Genomic DNA, 17,027 nt, shown 5'->3' with positions numbered 1-17,027 from the left:
GCTGAACTGGTTGGATGAGGGTACTGCAGGGTTTTCTCTATCCCACCAAAAAGAAAAGGAGAACTTGTGGCACCTTAGAGACTAACACATGTATCTGAGCATAAGCTTTTGTGAGCTACAGCTGTAGCTCACGAAAGCTTATGCTCAGATAAGTTTGTTAGTCTCTAAGGTGCCACAAGTACTCCTTTTCTTTTTGCGAATACAGACTACCACGGCTGCTACTCTGAAATCTATCCCACCAGTTTCCCTGTGGCCTTATGTCTTATCTGGTGCAGGGGAAAGAACATGCTAATCTTCAGATTGTAAGTGTAGAAAATGAGGAGTGGTTTCAGAGTGGTAGCTGTGTTAGTCTGTATCAGCAAAAACAACTAGGAGTCCTTGTGGCACCTTAGAGACTAACAGATGTATTTATTTGAACTAAGACCTACTTCATCAGATGCCTGGAGTGAAAAATACAGTAAGCAGCATAAATATTACAGCACATGAAAAGATGGGAGTTGCCTTACCAAGTGTGGGGTCCGTGCTTATGAGGCCAATTCAATTAAGGTGGAACTGGCCTATTCTCAACAGTTGACAAGAAGAGGTGAATATCAAGAGAGGGAAAATTATTTTTGTAGTGCTAAGGAGGCCAGTGCAATCAAGGTGGACATCACCCATTTCCAAATGTTGACAAGAAGATGTATCAGCAGAGGGAAAATTACTTTTCGTAGTGATCCATCCACTCCCAGTCTTTATTCAGGCCTAATTTGATGGTGTCCAGTTTGTAGATTAATTCCAGTTCTGCAGTTTGTTTTTGAAGTTTTTTTTGTTGAAGAATTGCCACTTAAGTCCGTTATTGAGTGTCCAGGGAGATTGAAGTGCTCTCCTACTGGTTTTTGAATGTTACAATTCTTGACGTCTGATTTGTGTCCATTATTTTGCATAGAGGCTGTTCGTTTTGGCCAATGTACATGGCAGAGAGGCATTGCTAGCACATGATGACATATCACATTGGTAGATATTGCAGGTGAATAAGCCCCTGATGGTGTGGCTGCTGTGGTTAGGTCCATGATGAGGACAGGCTACTGTCAATAGGTTGCTACTCCCCTGCCTCCTAATGCACTGGTGTATTAGTGGAGGGAGGTACTAAATACCATTTCATTAGCACTTTTGATTCCAAAGTGCTTTTCAATTTAATATATAGCACTCATTTTGCCTGCCACAGAGGCCTAACTCTCTCTGCTATTCAATACTGCCACCCTTTTAATAATGCAATGTATTACCAGTCCTACCTTGATCAGTGTGGCTACAGCTATAGTGGAACCTCCTACGGCAAACTACTTCCCCTGAATTTGCTACCAGGTGTGTATACAGTATTTCCTTTGCTTTAGATCATATAGATGGAACGCTAGTCTGCTCTTCTCTCCCTGCACCAATCTCTTCCAGCAAGAATTACTTCTCAGAATCCTGCAAAGGGATTTCACACAGGCCTGGAATTCAGCTCCCTTCCAGATGCATCAGGCTGTGCCCCCTCTCCATGAGCCATCCTAGACTCCTCTTCTTCCTGGAAAGAAGCATTTGCCCCCTTAGTCTTATTGGGTGGGGGGCAGTGCTATGCAAAGGCCTGTACTATCAATTGTCCAAGGTATCAAAAGTCCAGCTCTCCCTGTTACATACAATTGTTTCCAAGTCAGCAAAAGTTGGACACAAATAGACTAGTACAACCTGGCTTGTTTACATTAAAAGAACTGCGATAAGGGGTCAAGTTGAGGTCATATGAGAATGAGCAAAGTCTAGAAATTAGAGAAAACATTTATAGTTTAATCACTGATGTGTTTTGATTGGTTAGTGGTAATGGGAGGAGGTTACCACTCTTTTGACATTGTTTATTTGGGATTCAGTAAATGAGAGCAAGCAGGGGGAATGCAAGTACTGGAAGGAGTAAGCTTTCTGACTGTAGATTCCATTGCCTCTTAGCTTCACCATCACATCATGGGGCTTTCTGGATCTTGAGGTACTTCCAAACTGGGCCAGAGAGTGGGACCTAGATAACATGACTTCCCCCACACACTTTGGTTAGAGCTAAATCCCAAACAACACCTTGAATGTGAGACACATGGGATCCTGATATCACCCCCACCCTCATATCATATTCCTTACCCACTTGATTTCTTCTCTTTCTCAGCCTTCTTCTGTCTAAAGAGAGTCTGGCTTAGGCAGTGGAGGCAATTCCATCTTTTGCAACACTGTTGCAACCCTATGACTAGAAAGGCAACTCAAAGCAATGCCTTAAAAGCCAGTCTCACCATTGTTGATGACACTGTGCTGTGCCTGTGTTTCTGCAGCAGTGAGGTTGCAAGTGAAAGTTGGCACCAGAGACAGAAGCTGCATTCCCTTATTTGTGCTGCTATTCTCCCCATTTGTGCTGTGGTCTTATTTTGTCTTAAAGGAAACAGGATCAGACTTCAGCAACAGCTCCAGCCCATCTCAACTCTTTTCCATTTCCCCAGAAAGGACACTTATTACCATGTCAAAAAAGCAAACAGGATGTTAGGAATCATTAAAAAGGGGATAGAGAATATCTTATTGCCCTTATATAAATGCATGGTACACCCACATCTTGAATATTGCTTACAGATGTGGTCTCCTCCTCTCAGAAAAGATATACTGGCATTAGAAAAGGTTCAGAGAAGGGCAACTAAAATGATTAGGGAACAGGTCCCATATGAGGAGAGATTAAAGAGGCTAGGACTTTTCAGCTTGGAAAAGAGGAGACTGGGGGATATGATAGAGGTATATAAAATCATGAGTGGCGTGGAGAAAGTGAATAAGGAAAAGTTATTTACTTGTTCTCAGAACAGAAGAACTAGGGGCCACCAGGTTTAAAACAAATAAAAGGAAGTTGTTCTACACACAGTGCACAGTCAACCTGTGGAACTCCTTGCCTGAGGAGGCTAGGACTATAACAGGGTTTAAAAGAACTAGATAAATTCATGGAGGTTAAGTCCATCAATGGCTATTAGCCAGGATGGGTAAGGAATGGTTCTAGCCTCTGTGTGTCAGAGGGTGGAGATGGATGGCAGGCAAGAGATCAGTTGATCATTACTTGTTAGGATCACTCCCACTGGGGCACCTGGCATTGGCCACTTTCGGCAGACAGGATACTGGGCTGGATGGACCTTTGGTCTGACCCAGTATGGCCGTTCTTATGTCTAACACCAGCTAGAGGTAGGTTCACCCGTACAGTGGCATGTACAGTAGAGATACTGCACAGCCAGCTTGCAGAGATACAAAGAGCAGTGCAGACCGTGAAGCGCAGCTTAGGAGAGTAGAGTGCCCTGCACACCTGAACCCCAGGGTATATACCCTAAATGGCTCTCTGCACCCCCACGCTGTGCCTCCCAGGGCTTTAGTGCCTCCCCTGCCGGAGCCTTTCCCCGCCCGCGGTCGCTGCACTCCACAGCAACGAGCGTGGGCCCCGGAGCCTGCCGGTCTCTGCGGCCGGTAGCTGCAGTGGTGGTGCCGGGACTCCCCCGTGCGGGGGGGGGGGGGAGCCTGTCAGATGAGGGGGTTTCCCGTCACCACACTGGGTGGTGGCAGCGAAAGGCCCTGAGAACTGCAGCTGTTTTAGGGGAAAGGTCATGGGGGGCTGGCCCAGCCCTGTGACAGAAACCCAAGGTGTCAGTGCCCCAGGCAGGCGCCCACACGGGCACCTCCTGGCCCTGGGGCTCATCCCCCACCCCGGGCACCCTGGGCTCTGCCTGGCCTGGCTCAGCTCCCAGCCAGCGGGGGGAATTCATCTGGGCCTGTCCCTTTAAGACTCCTGCTGGGCAGCTTCACCCCCGACACGTGACACGGGGGCGACAGCCCGGCTGACAGGGAGCGCGTCTCCTACATCACGTGACTCGGCTCCGCCGGGCAGCTGAGTAGCGCCGATCCGATCTCAGTGCCCGCCTCTCCCTCGGGAGGAATAGCCGCTCTTGCAACTTCTCTCGTTGGTGGGGTATAGTCTATCCGCCGCAGGAGGACCGCAGCCGCCGGGGCTCTATAGTCCGAGTTTGGTGTTTACGGGGCAGCCGGACGGGACCTGCCTGGATCGATTGGCTACAGCCCGACGTGTTAGGTGCGTCAATACGTCACATGTGGCGCATCCCACGGACGCCGGTCACGCCTCTTTCCTTATTGGGTGGGAGTGGGGGAGGGTCAGTGGGGTCGCGCCCATTGGCCAGGGGTGAGGGTGGGGTCGGGTCACCTGTCCCCATTGAGGGAGCTTAGCGGAGCACTGGCACCCCATTGGCTGGGATGGAGTGGGGCAAGGGGGTGATTCACCCCACTGGCTGGAGGCTTCACATCCCTGTTCCCCATTGGCTGCGGTGGTGTGGGGCAGTGTGTCTGATACCCCCTTTTCCCTTTGAGTTGGGGGGAGTTCACTTAGGGTGTCCCTGTTCCCTATTTTGGGGGCTGTGACCCCCGGTCATGTGGGGCCTACCAAGATGGAGGAGTACCAGGGAGGAGAAAGGGTTTAGCGCCAGAGACTGGGCAAGGAGGTGGCGAGCTGTGGACTAGGCGCATCCATAGCAGCGCCTGGTGGGCCTGCAGTGCTGGCACCAAGGTGGATTCACCCCAAAGCTGAGCGCTGGAGTGACTTACCTGTAGCCCCACCGGGCTCTTGCAAGTATCTTGTGCCTGGATTTCGTTTTCAACAGAGCTGGCCTCGCTGTTCCCATGATGGCCCCACCTGCCGCCCAGTGTCCATGGGGCCTGCTCCTAACCTTTGCCTTCTACTTGGGCTCTTCCTGCACTGACAGTGCCTCTGCCCTTCCACACCACGACTATTGCATCATTGGTGCTGGCCCCTCAGGCTTGCAGATGGCCTATTTCCTCCAGCGTGCAGGCCGGGACTATGTGGTCTTTGAGCGTAGCCATGCACCTGGCAGCTTCTTTGCCCTTTATCCACGCCATCGCAAGCTCATCAGCATCAACAAACGACACACTGGCAAGTCCAACAGCGAGTTCAATCTTCGCCATGACTGGAACTCCCTTCTCAGCCATGACAGCCGACTGCTTTTCCAACACTACTCTCATGACTTCTTCCCTGAGGCTGACACCATGGTGCATTACCTTGAAGACTTTGCTTCCATGTTGGAGCTCCGGGTTCAGTACAACACTGCCATCATCCATGTGAGACTGGAGAGGGACTCACAGGCATGGAATGGCCATTACTTCATTCTTACAGACCATAACAGCCAGGACTACAGATGCAGGTAACCAGCAAAGTGGGCCTGGTCGGCTATGCAGCTTTCCACGAGCCTAGTACGTAGCTACCTGTTGGTTGTAGGTGACATGACATTATTTTTGAAAAAGTGCCACCTTCCTTGAGCAACATCACACTGCAGAAGTTTGAAGTGCTGACAGGTGTTATTTCTATTCCCGTGGTAAAGCAGTTTCAGTAAACAACCATTTGGGCATAAAGCCATGAACGTTTTGAGTCTGAGATGATTGTATTCTAAACCCTATTATATGTTTCCAGATGCTCTTTAGGAGCCCAGAACTGGACTAGCAGGTCAGGTCTGAGGTGCATTGTCTGAAGGATGGATTTGGGCAGAACTGGAATAATGGGTTGCTACCAGTTAGGAAGAGATGCTGTCATAGAGTTGTGTGGACAGCTCAGAACTGGAACAGCAGATAGTGTTGCCAGTCAGGATTACCCAATATTCCTTTCCAACTCTTAGATGTTGCCCTAACATTAAATAACAGTTGGAACAGATGGCCTGTGAGATGATTCTGCTTATCTTATTATCATCTTTTTTTTTTAATTGAGATATTTTCTGTCCCATAATAAAATGACAGGGAGCACGCCATATACTGTATTGAAAGGCAACACATTTCAAATGTGTAGAAGGAAATACTTTTCATGCACCATATAGTTAACCTGTGAAACTCACTGGCATTAGTTTTTTAATACGAAAAGCTTAGGGAGAGTTGAAGATTAGACACTTACGTATAGCATCTGCAATGGCCTTTGCTAGAATAAAATTACAAGGGTTATTGACCCTCCTGGTATGGAGAATAAGCAGACCACTAACTGAAGTAGGGAAGATGCTTCCACCCATGCTGTATAGTACTGAGCAGTAAAAATGCATTAAACAGCTGCTTCAGTATGGCAGGCTGCAGAATATTACACTGAACAAGGTAGCAGTAGTGTAATCCTGTACTACAGGAGGTGAGATGGCGGATGAGATCTTATGTGGCAATTCCTATATTCCCTAATGTTGACAGTGCTTTCTTATCATGTCTCTTTGCAGCCTATTGTTGGTAGCCACTGGAACATGGGTTCCCAATGTGGTAAACTTCCCTGGCTCGGAATATGTTGAGGGCTATGAATCTGTGTCCATCAACCCAGAGAACTTTGCTGGCCAGACTGTGTTGATCTTGGGTCGGGGGAACTCTGCCTTTGAGACCGCCGAGAACATTCTGGGCGTCACCAATTTCATACACATGGTGAGCCGCTCCCGCGTTCGCCTCTCTTGGGCCACCCACTATGTTGGAGATTTAAGGTATGAGGCTGCTCTCCTTCATGGTTTTAATGTGAATTGAATATTAACCAAGTGAAATTGCCATTGTCTGGTGAGACTGGCCGTTAGGACTGGTACAGCAGACTAATAGCTTGGAGGATGAGTAAGGGGATATGGGCCCTTTCACCTGTAGGCCTATGTTTTAATCCAGCCCAGGTTTGCAGTTACTGAAAGTTGTCTATTTCATGGCTGTGAAATGAGTTGGTAGGGAGAGTCTCTGACAGTTCCTAATGGAAACAAATCATAAAATCTGTCATCATTACAATCACTAATTGGCCCCTTGCTTGCTACCTCAGACGGGAGGCCCAGGATTGACTGGACCACGGAAGGATAGTCCAGTGGTTAGGGCCCTAGCTCGGGAGACCCAGGTTCAATTTCTTTCTCTGCCACAGATGCCATGCGTGACCTTGAGCAAGTTTAGTCTGTGCCTCGCTTCCCCATCTGTAAAATGGGGATAATAGCACTGCCCTACTTCACAAGGGTGTTGGGACGATGAACACCTTAATGACCATGAAACACTCAGATACTCTGGGAATGGGGGTCATAGATAGAATGGAGACTGAGCTCTCCTTTTATTGCTGTGAGGTGTACTGGTGAGGCAGTCTGGAGGAAACGTGTACTGCCACTATCTACATTGTACCTGCTTGGGTGGTACATAAAGGATGTCTGTCTCCAGCACTGTCAGTCTGGCATGTCTCACCAGCACCAAATTCCCACAGACACAAAAGGCACCAATTGTGAGATAGGTATAGTGTGCTTTGGGACAGAATTGGAGGATGCGTAATAAACTTGTCATGTTTCCAGGAGCAGTTTTTGAACCCCAGATGCCTCCTCTTTCTTATATTCTCCCTGTTTCTCAGAGCGATTAACAATGGCCTTCTAGATACATACCAGCTGAAGTCTTTGGACGGGCTACTGGAGGGTGACTTGGAAGATCTGGCTATTGTCAAGGATAAGAAAGGGAAGCTGCACATCACTCTCAAATTCTATCTGGAGAACAGCAACAGCAGTGCAGGTGCAGAATCCATCACTCTCCCACAGGATGAGCTGGACAACTTTGCCACCCGGGCACCCTACGACCGTGTCATCCGCTGCCTGGGTTGGAAGTTTGACTTCTCCATTTACAACAGGTGAGGGTGAACCAGGGCCTGGAGGAGGCAGGAACAGAGAAAGTGGATTATGTATGTGGGTGTGTGAGAGAGCATGTACCACTGCCCTCTAACAGATGGGATGTCAGACCTGAGTGAGTGGAGGAGTTTGAATTTGTAAACCTGCTTCCTTGACTCCCTGGGGAGAGGCCTATGTCTCTGGAGCTGAAGGCCCTGAGTCCCTGATGTCCTGTGAGTATTGTCAGCTGGTGACTGCATCCATGGTGTACAGATACAGATCCATACAGTGAAGCTTTTTTCTAGTCTTCATCCTCAGCACATATCCTCATCACTCTCTGCCTTGGCTTATCTCATAATACAGACTGGAAATGATATCAGTAACTCTGCTTTCCTCTTAAACGGGTTGTTACTGTGTCAAGTGGCTCAGACCCAAATATGACCCCACCCAAAACCACCTTAAAATGGATACTCTTGGTTTCTAATAAAATTCCCTGTGTGCTCCTGGCTGGAGAAGGAACAAAACCTTCTGAGGGCAGTGGAAGCAGGAAGCAAGATCTTTCAAAATGACCAGAGCATAGCCTATGCCCCTCCAGACACGCTCAGCCACCTACCCTCAAATCTCCCCTTCCTGACTGGCTTAATCTGCTCTTTTGTGCACCCAGATCTCTTAGGCTGATGCCAGGGAAAGGGAATAAGAAGAAGTATCCTCTGATCAAACCCAGTTATGAGTCAAGAGGCACCCTGGGGCTCTTTGTTCTGGGCGCTGCTAGCCACTCTATCGACTTCAGGAAATCTGCTGGGGGCTTTATCCATGGATTCCGATATACAAGTGAGCGTTGGATGTACAGAATGGGCAAAAGTTGGGAAAGAAGGGCTGAGGTGGGACGGAACAATTCACTGGCTAGTAGTGGATTAGTGAATGTTACTAGATCACCTTCAGTCTTTAGTATATCACACAGTCCTCATTGTGAGAATGTGATATATCCAGTTTGTGATTGCATAGCAAGGTATGGGGTGAAGGACAGGCTGTGGAAAAGATTTTTGGCCCATATCTGTTATGTCATTTTTTGTTTTTTGTCTTTGTTTGTGAGTTTGTCTTCCTATCTCTTGCCTTCTACCTCTTATTTATATAACACAATACATAAGTTCTTGCCATCAGGTATATTGTCTTGTGACTGGTTGTGGGTGAGAGGTCTGTTTTATGGAGCAGAGTTTTGGGCAGAGGCCTTAATATTTTTTGAAAATTCTTATACTTGAGAGAGACTGCCACTCTTAATGAAATGATTCATTAAGAGAACTCCCCTACTTCCTAGCCGGTTAGGATCACCTCAGCTTTCTGAGGACTGTCCACTCAGGGTGTGAGTGACCCTAGGGAGAATTCTTAGTGCTGATTGGCTGAGGTGGAGATCACATGATTTGCTATAGTCTAGAATCTATCTTGTGTGTCATGATGTTGCTTGTATGTGTCTCCTTGTTGTGCGATTCAGTATCTTAAAAGTATGAGCTGTATTTTAAAGTGAGCCTTTTCTTTCTTGACTTGCTGTCTTAGCTCGTGCTGTCCATCACTTGTTGGAACATCGTCATCACGGAGTCCCCTGGCCAGCATCAGTCTACCCCATTACACAACTGACAAATTCCATCATCAAACGGGTGAATGAGGCGTCTGGACTCTACCAGATGTTCAGTGTCTTGGGTGACATCATTCTGCTGAGAGAGTGAGTGAGTAATTATTCCCTCTGATTCATCAATAAGTCCCTTCTCTTTGGGGGCTAAAACAAACCAAAACCTCCTGCTGAAGTCAAAACTGTATTCCTAGATTCCCCTTTGAATGTCCCTGGTGAAAAGCTTTCAATGAGATATGCTGTCTCAGTTTTGGATGGGGAGAAGCAGGGCTTAAATATTTCCCGGAGCCCCAGGGCTCGGGGCTCCAGCCCCATGGGGTACGCCAGGACTCTGCACCGGATGGCTTTGGCTGAATTTAAGCCCTGGGGAGAAGGGTCCCTTTGTCTGGAAATAATAGAGACTTGTAATAGGATACTGAGCTTTTTAAATCCCTACATCACTAGGTCTGGTCCAAATTGGATGGATAATGACTGAAAGTCATTACCATCTGATGACCGTTTATTGGCCTCAGCCTATGAGGATATATTGGGTGCTATGTATTTGCCTTAATCCCTTGTTGGCTGGTTAGATTGTTCCTTGTAGAAAGATCTCATGAATGTGGTTGTGGCTCCTAGAAATGCCACAGCATTTGAGTACCTGGAGGAGTATCCAGTCGGGATCCTGGCAGAGCTGGAATTGCACACAGGGAGAAAGGCCCACAACGGGCTCTTTGTTGTCATCATGGAGTATGGGAAGAATTTTTCTGGGGCTGACAAGGATGTCTTCTACTACAACCGAGCAGTGGGGGAGGCACAACATGCCTGGCAGTCTAACTTCCTGCATCCTGTTATTTATTACTACAAACGACTCCCCACAGGTAAGCTGACAAGCAGCCCTCCTCACCCTTGTATCCTGATTATCCCATATATACAAGATGGAAAGTTAAGGATGGTTCAGGACAAGAGGGAATTTTGAGTCTATCCTAGACAACTTCCCCTGCTTCTTTGAAGTTGCTCCCCTGTGGTATACTAGCCACTACTGTAGGTGCTAATGGTGTACTTGTAACCCACCCACCCCATCTATGTATATTCATTTGTTGTCTTTTGTCTGACCCTTGTAAGCCTCTTGGGTCAGGGATCGTCTGTTTGTACAGCACCTGGCACAGTGAAGTCCTGGTCTATGTCTAGGGCCCTTAGGCCCTACAGTAGTAAAAATAATAAGAATACAAAATAAAGAAATGGAAGAGGGAAGGGAAGTTTCTGTAGAACTCATCAGCGCTGCTCTTCAGTCATCCAGAAGACAGAAGTCACGTCAGATATGGCAACTTCCTGCAATATCTTTGGGAGACCAGTTGTATTAAGTGCATAAATGGTTTATGTATCATTGTGGGCCAAGTATTGTATACGCTCCATGGAAGGGTGTGATAGAGAAGAGCTACAACAGCTCCTCCAGGAAGTGAACACAGTAGAGGAGGATTTAGGGAAATCACTGATTATAACATTTCTAGAGAAGTAACACTTCCTGGGAAGGCTCACATAGTCTGGTTCAAATCCACTGACCAACAGACAAATAAAGGACTTTTGGATAAATAGCCCAAGCTTAAACCGATTCAGGGCCTTCATTCTGGTCTAAAGACTGATATGAACGGGTAACCACAGGAAAAACCCAGTTGTGGGGTTTGAAGAACTGACATCTACCAGAGTCCTGTGTTGGGAGTTCGGGGGTGACCTCTGGTAGGCTCTTAAGCATGTGTGTAGGTTCTTTTATTGTCTTTATGTGCTTTCTCTGTAATGCTTTTACCTTCAGAATAAATGTGATTGCTTGGAGGGAGCTGTGTAGTGACTTGTAACTGCTGGCAATACACTGGTAATAGCCCTCAGAGAGAAGGCAAAGTGCAGATGCTGGCTATTTGGGCAGACTGGCTTTCTGGAGATATTGCAGTGGAGATCAAGTTGCTGTGCAGCCTAAAAACCCCGGTCAGAACTGAGTGAGACTGCCCAGGAGAGGTGGGAGTTGGGAGACCGAAATCTTTAAGTGGGTGCCCTCGAGGGACCACAGAGAGGGAAATACAGGTGTGTTTACCCTGAAACTGTGACAAGTGGCTAGATGGTGGTTGAAACCTCAAGTTTGGTTCCAGAAAAGGGGTGTTGAGGAAACATTTCAACTGTCCAGAAGAATCCGGTATCCCATGGAAGCGATGTGCATGGTTTTCCTTTGTCTGGTGCCATGTGACTTCTGAGTTGTGTAAGTACTGCGGTGCCTAGTGTTGTTGCCAAAAGTCAACTGCTCTCCTGTGGTTTACCCATCTCTGAGACATCATATACTGACAGGAGAACCCCCAGCTCTGATGAAGGAAGCCAAGAGCAAGATTTAAAAGCAGCGTAACATCAAAGCAAATAAAAATGCACACAATGAATTTCCCTAGGAGGATCCAAAGATTAGAGTGTTGACATTTCACCTCCAGAGACTTAGCTTCAGATTCTGGCATGGGTCACAAGGGAAGTGAATTTGGTTAATAATAACATAAAGCCTAAGCACAGTTTGGCATGACTGGCTGGTTCAGAGGAATCAGAGCTAAAATAGTAATGGTGGGTGTCGTGTGTGTGTGTGTGTGTGTGTGTGTGCGCGCGCCCCCGCGTCCATCCGGGATTGGAAAAGCAGGGGATGCTGCAGGGCCAGGAGTGAGGGGCATTGACAGAGCTGAGAGTCAGTCCAGGACTGGAATAGCTGAGATTCATGCTGCAGATCAGAACGAGGTGCAGTGTTGCAAGTTAGGGGGCCAGGAGTGGAAGCTGGAATAGCTGTTGCAGTGTTAACATCCCATCTCCTTGAGCTCTTCCGAATTCCATTTTGATTCTGGAAAAGGAGGACAAAAGCACATTTTCTCCTTTGTTAATATGATCTGTTCTGTCAACAGAGCGTGAGATGAGGCTCTGTCCTCCAGACTGGCCTCTCCCCCGCCCAGATGCTGTCCATCATATTGTGGAGGATTTCCTGACAGACTGGACTGCCCCAAATGCCCATATCCTCCCACTTAGACGCTTCCTGGAGAATTGTCTGGAAACTGACCTGCGCAGCTTCTTTGCAGGTAAGCTGGACGCTAGCTGGCAATGGGGGTTTGGAGACGCATCTGACTCAGATAGGACAGTAGCAGGCCAACAGTTTAGTTAACATGAAAGATCCCTCTGACTACTGGGCAGCTGGGAAATCTTACTACTAGTTGGATGCACTCCATGAAACAGGAAGAAGTGCTGGGTCATATCAGGAGCTCACCCATTCCAAAATAGCCTATGATCTTAATTGCCCCAAGAAGCAGAGGGACAGCAGGGTGCCCCTTGGCAGGTCCTCTCTCCTGGGAGTGTATGCTAGGTCTTGATTCAATACCCCACAGGCTGCAGCTTCCCCACTCCTCCATCTGAAATGAGATTTGTGCTGACAAGCACCACAGCTGCTTTCAGTTGGAAACAGTAGGGACAGCTTGTGGAATGAGAGATGAGAACTCTGTGATACCAAAGCTGGAAAACTAGTCTCTCACCTCCTGGGTTGGGAAACCTATATATGAATTTCATGGGGCCATAGAGAGAAGCACCTCTGAGCTACCAAATTGAAGAACCAGGTTTCGACCTCAAATTCTGTTCCTCCGTCTCTGAATTTACAGATTCTGCGGGAGACAGTTAATTACTCTGGATTAATCAAGTCAGGGTGCTTGCTGGCGAAGTGCTGTCACTGTCCCTGACCTTTATTTTTTTGGTTCCGAATGATTGACTTGTTGGGAGACCCTGAATTATTAAGCATTTACGGAGCATCTCTACATAATCTTTTTTTGTTTTTATTTGTAGAGTCCTGTTTCCTGTTTGCTCTGACTCACCGGAAGCTGCCTCCCTTTTGTCAGCAGGGATACCTGCGAATGCAAGGGCTTGTGGGTAACAAAAGACTTAGGCACCATGCAGTGGAAGCCGGCCTACTGGAGGACCACACTGTTATGCACTCTACAGATGAACTGCTTGGTGGCCAGAGAGGTTCATGTGACCAGTTGCTGAAGGATCACATGATACCAGGTAGCCCCCTACATCATCTTGTGAATACCAAGGATGAATTTTAACCTTTCCCAATTCATACTGAAACCCATGGGGACTGTTGTGACAATACTGTAACACACATCTGCAGCAAGATTCCAACCTCTTTCATGTGACACTGGCTTCCTGCCCATCCCTCCAGCTGTCCACATATTGCCAAAGACCTGCTCAGATCTGTTGTGACTGATGGGCCTGATGTGCTGTGGAGGATAAGTTAGAAGCTGAGATTCAGTGAGGCGGAGGCTTCTCCTTTGTCCCTGCAGAGCCCACGGTGCTTGAAGACAGTGTTGTATTTATCTTATGGACCAATGTCTGGGGCAACATTTGGGGATCAAAGATATGGGGAGAGAAAGAGAGAAGAGATGCATAGATGGCTTACCATGAAATATTTTCGGTTTTGATGTGACACAGTTACATGTCTTGAGGGCAGGTTGGAGACTGATCATTGGATGTTGTGTCCAGCACATTCTCGTGTATACTTGAAGATTTGTATGTCCACTGAATTCAGAAGCGATACCTTCAGAAGCAAAGTTTTTCGTGCCCTTTGATAGAGACAATGAGGTGCATGCCAGTATATTTAGTTTTAGTGCAGGGCAATATAATGTCACTGCATGGACACGGGTCCCAAAAGCCATCTCCCTCTCTAATGGTGAGCAGCTAGCCTAGGAAGCCTAGACCCAATGTGAACTGTCACTAAATTAGCCCTGCTACCCTATCCATTCCTTTACTTGGTGGAGTTGGTATTCTGTGCCAGCTGCTCCTATTTAGAAGGGATAGTCCCTGTATTTTTTAGCAAAATATCTGTCCTATTTGCTCTATGTCCTTCCAAAAAGCTTCCTGTGCATTTCACTCCAGTTAAAATGTGTATTCCTAGTTTTCTTCCCAGATGTTTCTATTTATAGCTTTCAGATGTTGTATGGTAAATTGTCTGCATTTTATTGCTCCTTCCCTAATAGGCACAGACCTCTCACTTCTTGGAAACCACTAATCAGAGCAAGGAGTTTGAGCTCAGTCTTCCTATGTCCCCATGATTTCTGTGAGGTAGAGGAGGGGCAGATGGGAATATGCTTCCTGCTCTCCCCATATCCATGAGAATACCTTACATTTGTGCTTCCTGGTAAGATGGGTGGAGGAGAGGGTGGACCTGAATATTCCCTCCCCGTCAGCTGATTCCTAAGTAGCCTTTCCCAGGGACCCCTTAAATTTTCTTTCGCTTCCTATAAAGACCCAGTTCCTATAGCTCTTTGCTGCTGGAGGCTGGGGAGCACTGAGATGAGTGAGGTATTGAAAGGAGTGTCACTCTTAACTGGGAACACTGGTGACAATGCTGCTGCTGTCAAAGGATCCTCTTAGTAGCTGCTACCGGGAGAAACAGGGTTGGCATCTCAGAAGGTGTAAATTGTTATTGCTCCACTCTCTCTCTTTAATGGAACTACATCCATTTTCACCGGATGTGAATCTGGCCCAGAGGGAGATGGTTGAACAGTCTGTACTCACCAAGCAGCCCACAAAACTCACCATGGGCTTCTTACATGTGGACTATCCAAGGGGGGTAGAATTAGGAGGGCCAGTAAGAATGCTAACGCGCCTGTCTGACCTAAAGGTTCAGTTTCATTGTCTATGAAATACTAAAGCCAAGAGCAGGCCCACTGTACGCACATGCATGCGTGCACACACACACAAAGCACGCTCTGTAGTATCCCCACTCAAGATCGTAAGACTATAAATTCCTAGCGTGTGGGTTGCCTTAGATTGCAGTTCTGCTCTGAAAAGTGACTTAAAATGGTATCATCTTCTCCACCTGTGCGCTCCCTGTTGTGTGTCTGAATCAGATCTGTTAACTTCAATGTCAGAAGGTTTTACTGTTTACTCCTGCTACCCATGCAGAGCCAGAACAGTTGAGAGAATGGGCATGATTCATTCTGACTCTCACGTAATCAATAACATTTGTTAAGTCCTAACTTCATCTTTGGTGGCACTTGAACCAATCCAAATCCATTGTCCCTCTGGGATCCCAGGCAGGAATGGTAGTCGGGAAAACCATTCTACTTGTAAAGCAGACAAGTTGGATCTGGACGTCACAAAGGAGCAAGAAACACAAACTTCCATGGTGCCATTTTTGTAATGACTTTTCATAGCAGAACTTCATTTTAATACCGATGCTCAATTTAATTTTATTGTATCTCCTGTTGAAGTGGATTACTGCCTGTTGTAATTGGTTGTATAGGTTTTGTATGGTTATATTCTTCCAGTGCAGTTTAAAGAAATATTTACACCGCTCCCCCTGTTGGCTTTTTAACCCTTTGCTCAGAGGAGATAGGTATACATGCAGGTATGGCCATAACCATGAGACTCAATAGGAGTTTTTCTACAAACTTCAGTGAGCTTTAGATCCGACCCATAAAGGGAGTAAAGGATTCAAAGTATGCAAAGGTAGACTGACTAGTGATCTGAGAAAAGCAATTAACAGCAAAACAAGCCACTCTTACATCCTACCCCCATATGCTTGCTATGGGGTTCTATCCTTTTTTAATCTAGTTCAACAGGTTTTGGACAAAAGGAGCTTGTCGGACAAATAAACTGTAAGGCTAATACTTATCTGACCAGTGCCATTTACCCTCCCCAATCACAGCACTGCCTTTGCTCTCACCCTCTGGGACACAGGAGCAACACACAGTCCTCACCCAGCACAGCCCAAATTTGGCCCACTCACAAACACTGTGCTCTAGAAAGGGGGTGTGTGTGAGTGAGTGACTGACCGCTGCTCTAGCTGAGACTAAAGAGGTGCCTTCAGTCTTCAAAGCTGTTGATCCAACAACACCTTTCATCTAAGCTCAGTGTTTTTAAAAAGCCTTTCCCCCACAATGCTGTGAAAGACATGTTGCTGGCACCCAGTGCCAGAGGCAAGCAACAGCAGGGGTTCATTGCCTGGTGTGTGTAACCCAATAAACACAATGGGGTGGAGAAGCAGAAAAGTTTATTTGGAGCTCTAAAGAAGGTACAGAGAGAAAAGAATCTCAAATCCTGCACACTGAGCAGGCAGAGTCACATACCTTTATACTCCTTATCTCTCTTGCATTACACATCAGCCACGTAAAACTGCTTTGCCTTATATGGGTTACAACAATACTTTCTCCGGCAACCTTTAACAAGCATTTTAGCAATTCAAAACAACAGCACAGTCTGCTTAGCCTTGCGATTAATGAGGCAAATAAGCGGTTATGGCCTTGTAGCTGATTCCTGCCATTATCCTAATTTGGTGCCAGCAAAACCTACAAAAAACAGCTCTATCTGCAGCTGCAGCATTATTTGGGGAGTACACGGGCTTTCTCAGGCCAGCCAGGACTGAATTCTGTGAAGGGGGGTTGAGAAGGGCACCTCAGTCGCTAGAGCAAAGAGACTTCCTCGTCACTCATGGTCTTCCATCCCCTTGACTTAACTAGTGGCCATGCTCTGGGACCCCAACAGACAGTTCCCACCCCACCTGCCCTTTGACAGTTTTTAGATCTTTTAGTTTAACAAAGACCGAGAATAGATTGTGTTGTTTCCAAAGTAGTGGGATGTTGCTGTATTGCAACTAGCAGGGACTACGAGAGCTCACTGCACAAAACTGGGATGATTTTGCTTTGTTACTACCCCAGCTTGTACCCATTGTAAAGCAGTGGGCCACAAAAACACCTGAAAAC

The 17,027-nt window shown here is 47.0% G+C and overlaps 1 protein-coding gene across 1 annotated transcript; it reads left to right on the top strand.

Moving 5' to 3' along the window:
- Nucleotides 1-3,521: 3,521 nt before the first annotated feature.
- On the top strand, nt 3,522-15,621 carry FOXRED2 (FAD dependent oxidoreductase domain containing 2). Its single transcript, XM_073325125.2, has 9 exons — nt 3,522-4,102; nt 4,686-5,243; nt 6,285-6,536; nt 7,415-7,684; nt 8,326-8,492; nt 9,213-9,378; nt 9,901-10,142; nt 12,183-12,353; nt 13,105-15,621. Exons 2-9 carry the CDS (start codon nt 4,705-4,707, stop codon nt 13,365-13,367), a joined length of 2,070 nt encoding a protein of 689 aa, XP_073181226.1. The 5' UTR covers nt 3,522-4,102; nt 4,686-4,704; the 3' UTR covers nt 13,368-15,621.
- The last annotated feature ends 1,406 nt before the right edge of the window (nt 15,622-17,027 follow it).

Source organism: Lepidochelys kempii, chromosome 1 (assembly GCF_965140285.1).
Source record: "Lepidochelys kempii isolate rLepKem1 chromosome 1, rLepKem1.hap1, whole genome shotgun sequence".
Lineage (NCBI taxonomy): Eukaryota > Metazoa > Chordata > Testudines > Cheloniidae > Lepidochelys > Lepidochelys kempii.
Note: the sequence above shows the minus strand (reverse complement) of the source record. Positions and strands in the feature narration are given on the sequence as shown.

Coding starts and splice junctions, on each gene's coding strand:
- FOXRED2 (XM_073325125.2), top strand. CDS start 4,705: ATGATGGCCCCACCTGCCGCCCAGTGTCCATGGGGCCTGCTCCTAACC. Junction 5,244..6,284: donor AGCCAGGACTACAGATGCAG/GTAACCAGCAAA, acceptor GTCTCTTTGCAG/CCTATTGTTGGTAGCCACTG. Junction 6,537..7,414: donor CACTATGTTGGAGATTTAAG/GTATGAGGCTGC, acceptor CCTGTTTCTCAG/AGCGATTAACAATGGCCTTC.